This window comes from Mycteria americana, chromosome 1 (assembly GCF_035582795.1).
Source record: "Mycteria americana isolate JAX WOST 10 ecotype Jacksonville Zoo and Gardens chromosome 1, USCA_MyAme_1.0, whole genome shotgun sequence".
NCBI lineage: Eukaryota > Metazoa > Chordata > Aves > Ciconiiformes > Ciconiidae > Mycteria > Mycteria americana.
The window spans coordinates 118,742,255-118,754,311 of NC_134365.1; the positions used below are offsets into that span (position 1 = coordinate 118,742,255).

Sequence of the window (12,057 nt, forward strand, 5' to 3'; positions counted from 1 at the left end):
GGGTCTATTTTACACAGAAACCTGAGAACTATGGGGTTTTGAAGCAAAGGGGAGAATCACTATTTTTAAATTTCCCCACAGCCTTACCTTAGAATCCTAAAAAGACAGCATGTCTGGGCACAGCATGTCTTCAGAACCGAGCAAGTTGAAATGTAGGAATACCATCAGCCTCACTTTGTTACTGAATTCGTTACAAGAAAAGCAAAACCAGACAGTGATGTGTGCATGCCAGGAGAGAAGGAACAGGGGTGCCAAGGGAAAAACATAAGACACACGGTCAGAGAAAAAAGGCAGCTCATACGCTTTCCAAACCTGAAACTACTAGGGAAGAAGTGAGGCAGTGTCATCCAGTGAGACTTACCCTACCCATTGGCACAGAAGGGAAAAGATCAGGCTTATATCCTTTGGGGTCTCTCAAGCATGATGTATGATCTTAAGTCTATCTATCTGTTTTAAGCATGAGCTAACATAGTAGGAAGGTAAAAATACCTTTTAAGACTTGAACTGACTTCCTTGGCTTTGCTCTCTTGCTGAAGTTTCTTTGCCATAAAAAGGTCTCTTTATTTACAAGTAAAGAGGTACAGCTCCCTTTTATATGCTTACTAAATAAAACCCATAGAAAAGAAGCAGCACAGATAGAAGCCTGAAACAAACACAGTGTTTAGTGATTAGTGGGTATCGAGCACTCAGGTCATTGTTACAATACTCTTGTTCAATCTTCCCTTCTCCAATTTTCACAGAGCAGTCTAACATGCCCTCAACAATTTCATCAAGTCTTATGTGTCCAAGAACATTCCTCTAAGCAGGCTTCATACACACATACGACACAGTCAGTACTCTGTACATTCATTCATTATTTTTTGGAATGTATTTTATTTATGCATTTAGAAACCACTCGATACAGCCAAACTACAAGCCACTTATAAACATATAATTGTAGTTATTTGTTCATGTGCCTACAGAAAAAAAAGGATGATGGAAGACACGACTAACAAGCACAGACACCATACTATTCTGTTAACAAAACACCATTACTATTAATGCATGATCAGATCTTTAAAAGGTCAGATGTTTTAAAAAATACACACAGGTCCAAGGAAAACCTGTTAGCCACATACATTTTCCTTCCCCTATAAAACTCATTGCTTCCTTTCCTCTTCAGGTCCCCATTCTTCCTTGAGCTACTAAGAAAAGGAGAAAGATAATGATGTCTATTAAACTTCTGTCACTAAGCTATGTCTGAGAGGATCAATGTAAGTTTTAAATTCTTCACCATCAGCTGTGAAGCATACCAAGTGTTAGGTGCTGCTGAAGGCAAGTGCTCAGCATAAAATTCATGGCTGTCAGGCTACATTCTTTAGAAAATAAAGTGTGATTTAAATTTGACCAGCTATGAACCCCAGGCAATGAAGCTAAACCGTACTTGACCACCTAAGCTATTTCTGTGGCCCAGGAAGACCATTCACAAATTCTGAATCACTGAGGAGAAACATCTTTACGAAAGACCCTCATATGAAAATGACATCAGAAAAGTCCAGAGAACAGAATTTTGTTTTCTACACAAATGTTTTTGAAACTTATCTGCCTCTTAGGATCAGTGCTGTGCTTGTAAGTCCAGCATGTCTCCTGAAAAGCTGTTCATCTCATTTCTTCTCTTACCAACAATCTCTACTAGAATGCCACAGCTTTCAATATTCCTGGAAACAGTTCAGTCCAGAAGCAACAGACACAGCTCTTTCAGGATCACAGCGATGATGACCCTTCAATTACTATGATCCAGTCATAAAAGCAACAAAGCAACCTCCATCCCAAAAGAGCTGCACACTACTTTTGCAATAATTTCAGTCTGGGTCTGACAGTTTAAAAAAATTCACTCTAAAACTCTAGTAGCCCTCTCCTATCTTTTTTCTCTCCCTCTACCCCATCCAAATAGCATTTGAACTGCTGCTTAAGCACTCTCCCAGGACATGTGGGAGGCAGCACTGACTTAAAAATACAGCCTATTGCACCTACTGGAATATGGGAATCATTTTAGGCAGCTACAACAGGTAGCAGCTTTCACTGTATTCTTAAACAGACAAAAGGTGCCAAAACGCACAAAAGACTATGTTAATCTTTCCTCCAACCACAGATATTGGTAGTTGTCTCCTTGCTGCTTTGCCATACAACAGAGGGAATCTAACTGGAGTTCATGAGTTCCAGTAACTGCTGAAGAACCACTGTGAAGGATATCCTGCTAACCTCTATTTATAGGACCTGGGGAGGGGAAGAACAGGGAGCAAAAGACTGTAATAGAACATGGAAAATGGAGTCTTACCATTAGCATAAGATAGCTATACTAGATCAAAAATACAACTGTTCACTGAATATGGATAAATACTAAAGAAGAAAGCTGCAGCTCTAACTTTAAAGAAACAGCCCACAAAATATCTATCCTGTTTGTGATCTAGGCATGCTTAAGTGGGATATCAATTGTTTCAGTGGTACAGATTAACTATTACCAAGCTGAGACACACAATTAAGTGCATGTACTGCATTACTCAATACAAATATAAGATTACAAAATAGGAAACTTGACTTTATTCTACTTCCAGCAGCAAGACTGTGAAGAAATCTCTTTTTCTAACTTTTATAACCAGTAAACTATCCCTCAAGTTTTTAAAGAAAAAGAAGCACATATCCCCCAAATTAAAACATGACAAGGATCAAAACCTTTATAAACCATGGCGGATGTGTGGTTTTGGTTTGTTTTTTGGTTTGGTTTGTTTTTTTGAAAAATGTTTACTTGTTTTCTTAAAAACATAACAAAATTTTGCACCATTATCAGGTTACCTTTTGTGATTTACTTACACTGTACTATTAATTTAACACAACATATACACCTAACAGTACATGAATTCTAAGTCATTCTTCCAGGATACAGGTTGAACTGATTTCCTCAGGGAAAATCTACTACACTACATAACTGTCAAATCCCACCTATTCAGTTGGTAATATCTGCTCAGAGTACAGCTGGATAAAAATAAAGCAGCAAACATGTTTGGTCAATACAAAAAATGTGCTTGCTCCTGTAGAAAAATGAGAATTTTTAAGAGGCACATTTACTGGTAAACTTGCGTTCAAAATATAGGTACAAAGAACAGGACGAAGGGAATGGGCAACACAATCAAACACTATCAAATTACGCAACCCGTCTAAGTTACCACCCATTGCCAGAGCCAAACTAAGTGACTCTAAGTGTTCTTTCCTAGCTTGCCACAATTGCTAAGTGCAACGTGCTAGCTCAAACCTCTATATTTAAGTTTTACCTCACGATACAGATGGGCAGTTAAGATCACATACTTATCACAATTAGCTGACAGGCAGAAACTTGTTACTTCACTGCAACATCATCGTACATACCGTCAGAAGCCTATAACCCAAAGGGCAGAAGCTGAACTTCTGAGTAAAAGTGGAACCTAAGTCAGCCAAAACTACTAATGGTTTCTACTGGACTGGGTGAACAGCCAAAACAAAATGGTTCAAATTGCATAAATAAAAGTGTTGCTCGTGCTTTCCTCTTCCTCCCTAAGCTCTTTTGTCTGAGAAGAGAGTATCTACCAAATAGCTTAGAGGATGCCTCATTTACAGCCATGATTTGAACTTGGACCTCCCACCATTCAAGAAAGTGCTGTAATCACCAAATCCACCCCAAAAAATCCCAAATGATCATATCACCTAAAGCAGTAAGTGGCATCTTCATGTAGACTGGCAAAAAGCTGACAGCTGCCACCTCCACAGAAGAAGAGACAGTAAAGCCGGAAGCACATGACCCCTAGCATACATGGGAAGTCCAGCACAAAAGTCATGGCTGCTGTAGTTGCCATTATAAAACCGCAATTCTCTGTCTACAGTGGTATTGTACAGCCAGCAAGTTCAGGAATTCTTGACCTCCAGGGTATTCTGTAGATACCCTGATCTTCGCTGTTGAAGCTGTTCCACTCTCAATAAAATAATTAACTGTTCAGTGAACAGAGACTGGTACCTCTGTAGTCCTCAAGTCTATGCATTATAAGACAGTCTTACAGACAAAATGAGTGTTCACACACTCACTAGCCTGCGCTATTCCCACCATTTTGTGAATGATGTTGAGACCTTTTGTTAAACAGTTCTTTCACTTTCTCCGCTTTCACTGAGAAAGCCCAGAAATGGAACAATATCTGACTGTAAATCTTACCCTCCTCAAAAAAAGTTTGAGATGTTTCAGAGTTTATTTTAGTATGTATTGTTTTGCACGTACAGCTTCAGGCAACACATGCTGCAAAGTTAAAAGAACAGTTTAACAACTGGACTTTATGTTCTTAGCTAATATCATAAATGCGCCTTCTGAGAACAGGACAGTAATTACACAAACCCTGAACCTATTAACATGCCAGCTTCATGTATAAGTAGTCCTATGGAACTAGTCATACATACAAACTATTGCAGAACAGGGATTTTAGCAAGTATAGTTTTCTTGCTAAACATCCCATAACTGATGTTCAAATGAAATCCAGTGGTACTACCTTTCAGCAGCCAGCCATCAGAATTTCACTCAGTATTTCTGATTGTACCAGACAAAAGCATCACGCTTTTACTACATCTGAGAGGAAGAGGTATGAAATAAAACATGCCCATTTCTAAAACAGAGATTAGTCACAGAATACCAAGAAACACTGCTTTCATTCTAAAGTCACGCATACTTTCACCACCAGATCAGCAAAAGAAGTGGGTTTTATTGTTTGAGAAACACTAAGCGCTGTCAGTACAATTAGGTTTTATCAGGTAGCAACATGTTGAAATGAATGAAGTGAAAGCAATCATCTGCTAGAACTTCTGTTTATATTTAGGCAAGTAAGAATATTTCTGTTCTCTGTTTACACAAAAACGGAAAATGCCACGTGCATGCCATTCTATTTTAACGTATTTGGGAAGGTTCCTTTGTACCCTTCCATACCACTGGTTCTAAACAGCAAAATACACCCCTAACATGGGCAAATAAATGAAAATAAAGCAGTTAACAGGAGGTGTATGCTATCTAATTTTCACTTTGTACTTCTACAATTTTGTTAAGGATGAGCAGATCTTCAGTTGTGTGTGTGTGTATGACAAGCAGTTGCAGAGAGTGAACTTTACACAGCATGACTTCATCACATGAGAGTAGTCTGCCATTTTTCCTGTTTCTGTTCAGCAAACACACACAGCAACCTAACCTTCAAAATGTATTAAGCATTCTGGAATAGGTTCTGGCTTAGCTTTAACTGATTATCTGCAACAGGAATATGCATGTCCATACGGGATCTGCAAAAGTCAAATTGTCAAACTGAGGCAGGAACATCATCTAATCTAATAATCATTTTAAGTCGTGTATCAAAAACTTTATAAAGTAGAGGCTAAAGTATTTTGTTATATATTATGCAAAAAACAACGCGGTCCATTTTGTTTCCAATTCCGACTGGCTGACTATGGAATAAAAAAAAAAAATCATCAGAAGAAGACAGTGACCTGTGTACCACGAAAGGAGACGGAACGCCTTACGCGTTCCAACCTACTTCCCATGTCCCTGCTGTTGGGGTCGATCCCTTACTCCCATCCCCAGGCATCGTTTCTACACAGAGATAAGCCCCCTCGCAGTTTTCCCTCTCTCTATTCAACCTCCAGCCTATCCTATTTGCCGCCTGTTCACATGGCAAGTCTCTCGCCAAACCACTGCGAGGAAATAAAAGTGCCTCGCGCCCTGAAACGCGGCTTCCCCCTCCTTAACAACACGCACGCAGCGGGAACGCCTTGTAACAGGGATCCCGGCTCGGTCGTTCTCCAGTGGGGCGAGGAGGAAACTGGTGGGGGGCAGAGAGGGGGCCCCGAAGATCCCCTCAGCGACCTGCCCCCGCCCCACCCCCCCCCGCCCCGGCCCGTGCGGGAACCCGGGCTGCGGCGTCGCTCGGGGAACGCTCCAGGCCGTTGCAACGGCCGCGGAGGCGGCGGGCCTGACCCCGCTCGCCTCCATTTTACTCAGGAGACCCGATCTCCTCCCCCCGCCCCTCGGGCCGGCAGGAGGCCCCGGGCCGAGCCAGGCCGAGCGCTGCCCGGGCCCTCCCCAGCGCAGGCCTCTGGCGGCGCCGCACCGGGGCCGCGCGGCCCAGAGCCGGAAGCCGAGCGCGGGCTGGGGGGGAGCGATGGCGGCCACCGTGACCCCCCCTGCCCCGCCGCGGCCCCCCGCCCCGCGCTCCCCTCCCCCCCGCTCCCCGGCTCCCACCTCCTGGTTGAAGGCGTTCACGGCCTCCATGTTGGCGGCGGCTGCTGCGGGCGGGCGCCCGCGCGGGGGAGGGAAGGAGGGGAGGGGGAGGAGGGGCAGCCCGGTCCCGCTCAGGGGCTGCGCGCGGACATGGCCGTTTGGCGGCGGCGGGGCTCGCGCTCTCCCCTCTCCTCCCTCGCTCGCTCCTTCGGTGCGGCGTCTCGCTGGCAGGGCCCCGGCACAGACCGTCGCTCCCAGCGGGATGGCGGAGCCCACGCCGCGCGCAGCACCCTGGGATCGTGCAGGCCTCCCGGCCCCGCGCCACCCACAGGAGGGGGGGGGAGGGGGGAGGAGAGGGAGGGAGGGAGGGAGGGAGCGCGCGCGCGGCGCGGCGAGGGCACCACGTGACCCGGGGCCGGGTTACTCCCCGGGCCCCGCCATGTCAGCGCCGGCCCCGCCCCCGGGGAGGGGAAATGGCGGGGATAAAGCCGCCCCCGCCGCCACTGCCCGGCTCGCTGCCGGCCCCGGCCGCCTCTTCCTTCAGCCGGTGCGTGGGCTGTGAGGTCTGGAGAGAGCCAGGGGGTTCCGCGGCTCGTCCTCCTCCGGGGAGGCCGCCGCTCCTGTGGCGTTGTCGGGGTGGCCGGGGCCGGATGAGTTAGGCCTGGCCTGGCTCGGCTCGGTTCCCTGGGCGGGGCAGCGCAGCGTGCGCGTTTGGGCCGAGCAGCCGCGGGGTCTGGGGGGAAGCGGCAGCTGCTTCCGTGTTCACACTTAAAAATTGCTGTTTTTTTAACCCCCGTGATCGTATTTCGTAGGTGGCACGGAGCACGCGAAGCCCCGCTCTGAATAGAACGAAGGACCGGCACTGGAGGGTGTTTGATACCTAGCGTGGCCAGCACCGTCACGGTGGAAGAAACCGCGTTGCTTGCTTAAATATAAAACAGCAAAACTGAAAGGCTGTTCCTAAAGTCAAGTGTTTTGCACTAGTAAATATGATAGTTAATCAATGGCTACGTTCACGCTAACAATGGCAGCTAACGTTAATGAGAAAACTGCAGGTATGCTTCAAAGTGTAGTTTCAAGGCCATTAGTGGGCTATTGGCATCTATTAAAGAGCACGTTAGTCAAGTGCTGTAGTAATGTGTTGGTATCGGTGTCAAATCATAGTGATTTGAGGTTTGCAGAGTGCCGTATGATATGGTATGTTCAAAATGGTAGTGTTGAACTTAAAATTTTATTGTTTAACTCTAGTCCAGCACATCAGCAAGGGAGTAAATTGGAAAGAGGAAACTCGGAGTGCTACAGAAGCCGTAGAGAAAGTGTATTTGACTTTATTTTGCATTCTGTTATTAAACTGTGTGTGGTGTTTGAGTTGTTAATCAATTGCAGATTACTTTCAGGAGTGTCTTCTCTCTGTCATCACTATATGGCTGTCCAGCAATTAGCCCTCTTTAAAAGCAAGTATTTTGAAATTCAAAGTTGACAGAATAACGGGAACTCTTGTTCTACACAGATTATGAAATGCATAAGGAGGATTTTGTGTACAGTTATATGGCTGATGTTCAGAGGAATTTTTAAAATAGGTTCTAGTGGCAAATGGAAAGCTCTTCCAGATGTCATGAATTTCTATAGCTGATCTTTTGTCAGGAAAAAAATGTAGATTTCACAGTTCTTTAAAAAAGAAAGCTGCCAAGCTAGAGAAAAGTGGGGTGAAAAAAAAGATAATATTGCCCATCTAGTGTCAGTGTCTTTGCTTTTTGTGATTTTTTTGGCAGTTTCAACATGGTAAATTACTTCATATGTAGCTTTTACTACTGTTCATGTTCATGTCACTGTCCAAAAATTCACAAAAGGTAGTTTGTTCTGCCACCTGAAAAATATGAACAGCAAAGGTAGAACTGGAGTATATGGTGAGAGGTTGAAAAAATGCAAATTATCTCTGTCCAGTTCTTGCAGCAGCTAAAAAGCTTTCTAAGAAGTAAGAATTGATTTCTTTGAGGGCTTGTGGTTTAGGGAGAGAAAGTGAGAGTAGACTTCCTGCATTGGTGATTAATTTTCAGGTTTGAAACCTAGGTGTTAAATGGTGACAGCTGTTTCTATAATGTTGAGTACCTGATATTATGTTCCTTTCAGTACATACTTGATAATACAAATGCAGCTCTCAACACACCATTGGTAGCTTATACAGAGTATAGAAAAACAAAACCTTCCCAGGACAGTAAAGGCTGCTAGTGGTTCTGGAAATTCACATTAAATTTGGGAGTTCTTTTGCCTATTAAACCTTTTAAGTTTTTATATTATATATTTGCCTTCCAGAGGGTGTCACTACAGCTTCTAGAGGTGACTTCTCTAAAAACTCAGTGTTAAATACTTTCCGTCTTCCTCATTGCTTATTTATGTATTAGGTATTGGTTTATTATTAATCTTATTTTTTAAAAAATCTGCTTTTGTAGCATGTTTGTAATCAGATTTTGTGCATAATTGGATTTTATGTAACCTGCAGGAGGGAAAAATAATGTAGGTGTACCTGGGTGTGTTTCAAAATTGTCTAGTACAAGTGCTGGTAGCTGCAGTGCCTTGATGCTTGATGGGCTAGCTGTGTTAGTGCTTACTTTGCTGTGCTAAGCTCTGTGCCCATTCTCCTACATTCTCTGTGCCCAGCTAAAATCTGGTGGGGTTATGTCTGTGCTGTAATATGGTCCTGGTTCTGCCTGCAGTATAGACAAATCCTTACGGTCTGTAGAATTGTCCCTGGCAACTTTTGTTCATTGAGAACTGAATTCTGATTCCTCAGGGGCTGAATGTGTTAGGATTTGGGGGTTGGATTAGGGTGAAATAGGTTAATTACTGCACCTTTAGACTTTAGTAAAATGCAAGTCTGGGTTTTACTAGGCTATAGCTTTGCTGTTCAAAGCAGATCTGCTTCATCAAGGTAATATGCTCAGTAATTTTGAAGTAAAATTTGCCATTGCTTATATTGTGACTACCTATAGACAGAGGAGGCAATCATATAATTTCTTAATGAAAAGCATGTTCTTTTCATTATGCTTGTGTCAATTTTACATTTGCAGGTACTTGAGCTCGCAGCAGGTTTATTAAAGTTGCTTCTATAACAACATTAGGCATTGTATAAATAACGGTGTACAGTCCCCAGCATTGTGTTATGTATTTGTACTATATAAAGGATGGTCCTTGCCTCAAAGACCATGCAATCCAGTGTGGCTCATAGAGCATTTAATATCATTGTTATTGTTCATATATATATTTAAAATATTGTTCCATATTATTCCATATGTCTTATGTTTAACAGTTTTAACTTGTGTTGGTGCATGGGTTTATTTTGTTCAGCTTGCTTAATTTTGTTTCTGACAGATGGGCAATAAATGGGCACACCAATGTATGGAAATTGTTGTTGAGAACAAATTATGGTTACTTGATGTAATGATTCTTTTTGTCTTTGTACCAGCTGATGAAATACATGTGCAAGTCTTATTCAAGCTTGTTGAAATCTGAAATGTTTTTGAATTCAGTATAGTCCTTGTCATTTTGTACATAATGAAATACAACTTTAACTGAATTTCAGTTAGTTTAAGCATTTAAAGTTTTACATAATGATATGTCTGTCATTTTTTCTTGCAGTAACATTAAGTCTTGATCTTTGAAGATGTTAAGAATCCTAAACTTTGCTCAGTCTCCTAAATTATTATTAGCATTGTGCATCATTATTGACAAAGAAAATGATTGACAACAGTCATCCATAAAAATGTCATATTCCCTGTGTTTCTCTGACTCACTTGATAAGGATTAGTTATCACTTGCACATTATCACTCTTTAATTTACTGGTGTAATTTAACTTATGGGGCAACTTTGTTTTTTGACTTGAATTTCATGGAATCCTGTGTTCTGTAGAAAGACAAAACTGGTTTTCCTGCAGTGTTGAATATATTGCTGTGGCTTTGTTATTTATTAAAATAATACTGTGTATGTTTATCATGATTTATAAGTACTTGCAATGTGATTGGCAGTCTGGATAGATCTACCTCACACCATGGAGAAGGATTTACTTATTGTTCTCTAAATGTGGGCATCAAATACAGGCCCCACTAAAATCAGATCCCTGAAGTCAATAGGTCTTTGAGGGAAGTTTGTCTTTCCCTCACTGTACTCTGGCGGGATTAAACTTGTAGGCCTGGCACCATGATTCTGTACTTCAGAGTTAAACTGATGCTTATGGATGCTGATCTGTTCTTCTACTGTTTGTAAAGTATTAACTGACAAGCAGACTGTAGTGGAACTGTGCTTTGAAAGCCTTTTGGAATCTTTATAGGACAGGGAGTGTTTTGCCTGCTTGCTTAGTGGAGTGAATCGGTGTGCAGAAGCTTTGGACACAGCTATCTTTCAATTTGATTTTAAGTTCCACCATAAGTACACAGGTATAGTTTAAGGTCCTGAATTCTAACCTAGAAAACCTTGTAAAGTTTAACAGCTTGTCACCTCAGAGGTTGACTCTTTCTTTGCACTGTTAGTGTGATACAAGTGACCACAGTAAAATAAGGTGATTCTGCAGGCATCCTTCTGATGCAGACAGCTGGATCTGATGTTTGCACTTAAGATATTCTAGCTGTGAACACTTAAGATATTCTAGCTGTGGGGCTTGCTCTTGTATTCTCAATGAATGCCAAGATTTGAACATGGTGTAAAATAATTCTTTCTGGCCAGGGAGTTACTTTTGAACTACATATTGAGGCAAGTTGGAGCAGTGGGAATTCATGGATTTTGTCTGTTGTGAGCATTTAGATCTTTATGCTCTACCATAATTTTACTACTGTAGACTTGGCTGTAGTGTTAAAAAAACTTTTTTTTTCTACTGCTGATGAGACAATATCTAAAACTGCTGTTGATGGATATCTCACCACTGAGGGGTGTGGCTTGTCTGTATCTGATGCTTAGTGTAACTATTTTAATATTTTGCAGACAGGAGGAAACCTCTGCCTTTAACAATATCTTGGATAACTGTATGGAAATGGGACTGCCCACTAATCCCCTGCCTCCAGTGGATCTGGAATATTACCCCAGTATTTACAGATATTCCAAATCATACAGCAAGATAATAATAATGAGCCCACTTTGCAGATCCTTGTTAGTGAATGGAGGTTTTACACTTGAAAGCCTGTGGGGTAGAATATTAACTTGGTAGAAGACAAACTGCCGTTTAGGTTCTCTGTGCAATCTAGACTTGCTTTTGCCAGTAGACACATGAGAACAGACTTCCCACTTTGCTCCTCCATAGTTATCTCACCGGCCTCTTCTGGTCTGATGTGGAGGCTGGCAAGATTATGAGACTAGACAAGGTTTTATTGTAGGTGCAAGACTAAGATCAAAGTGTGTCAGAAATTACTTCCTTATCTAGTAATACTGCTGTTTCTGCTGTCCATCAGAGGTACAGAGACTGCTGAGATCTAACAGCCATTAAACAAAGACTAATTCTTTTGAAAAATTCAATGTTTAACTGTGGCTTAAGAGATGATGTGAACATATGGAATTTAGGACACGGGGCAAGGAAGCAGATACAGAAATGCATATTATATGTGATGTTTAATAGTCTGTTCAGCATAATATGGGGTTCATAAGAACACAAATGTGTTCACATTGTCACATTAAAATTAATTATTCAGTGCTTTAGAAAACCTGCACAACAGGAAGCAAGTTGTTTTTTAATTAGCAATCACAAATGACATTTTTAGTGAATCATTATTTGAAAAAAAAGCCTGTAACTCTAAGGCAGCCACTATTCTGAGTTTGAGTT

At 42.2% G+C, this 12,057-nt stretch overlaps 1 protein-coding gene across 4 annotated transcripts in view; it reads right to left on the minus strand.

The window, feature by feature from the left end:
* Window positions 1-6,584, minus strand: part of SCAF4 (SR-related CTD associated factor 4) — a 47,484-nt gene extending 40,900 nt beyond the window's left edge. For 3 of the 4 annotated variants that reach the window (XM_075517412.1, XM_075517403.1, XM_075517390.1), the window contains exon 1: window positions 6,275-6,583. In XM_075517412.1, the coding sequence (XP_075373527.1) occupies window positions 6,275-6,304 (30 nt within the window). In that variant the 5' untranslated portion in view covers window positions 6,305-6,583. Of the gene's footprint in view, window positions 1-6,274 lie in introns of all 4 variants that reach the window. The other variant, XM_075517395.1, reaches the window with a different exon arrangement.
* Between the last annotated feature and the right edge of the window lie 5,473 nt (window positions 6,585-12,057).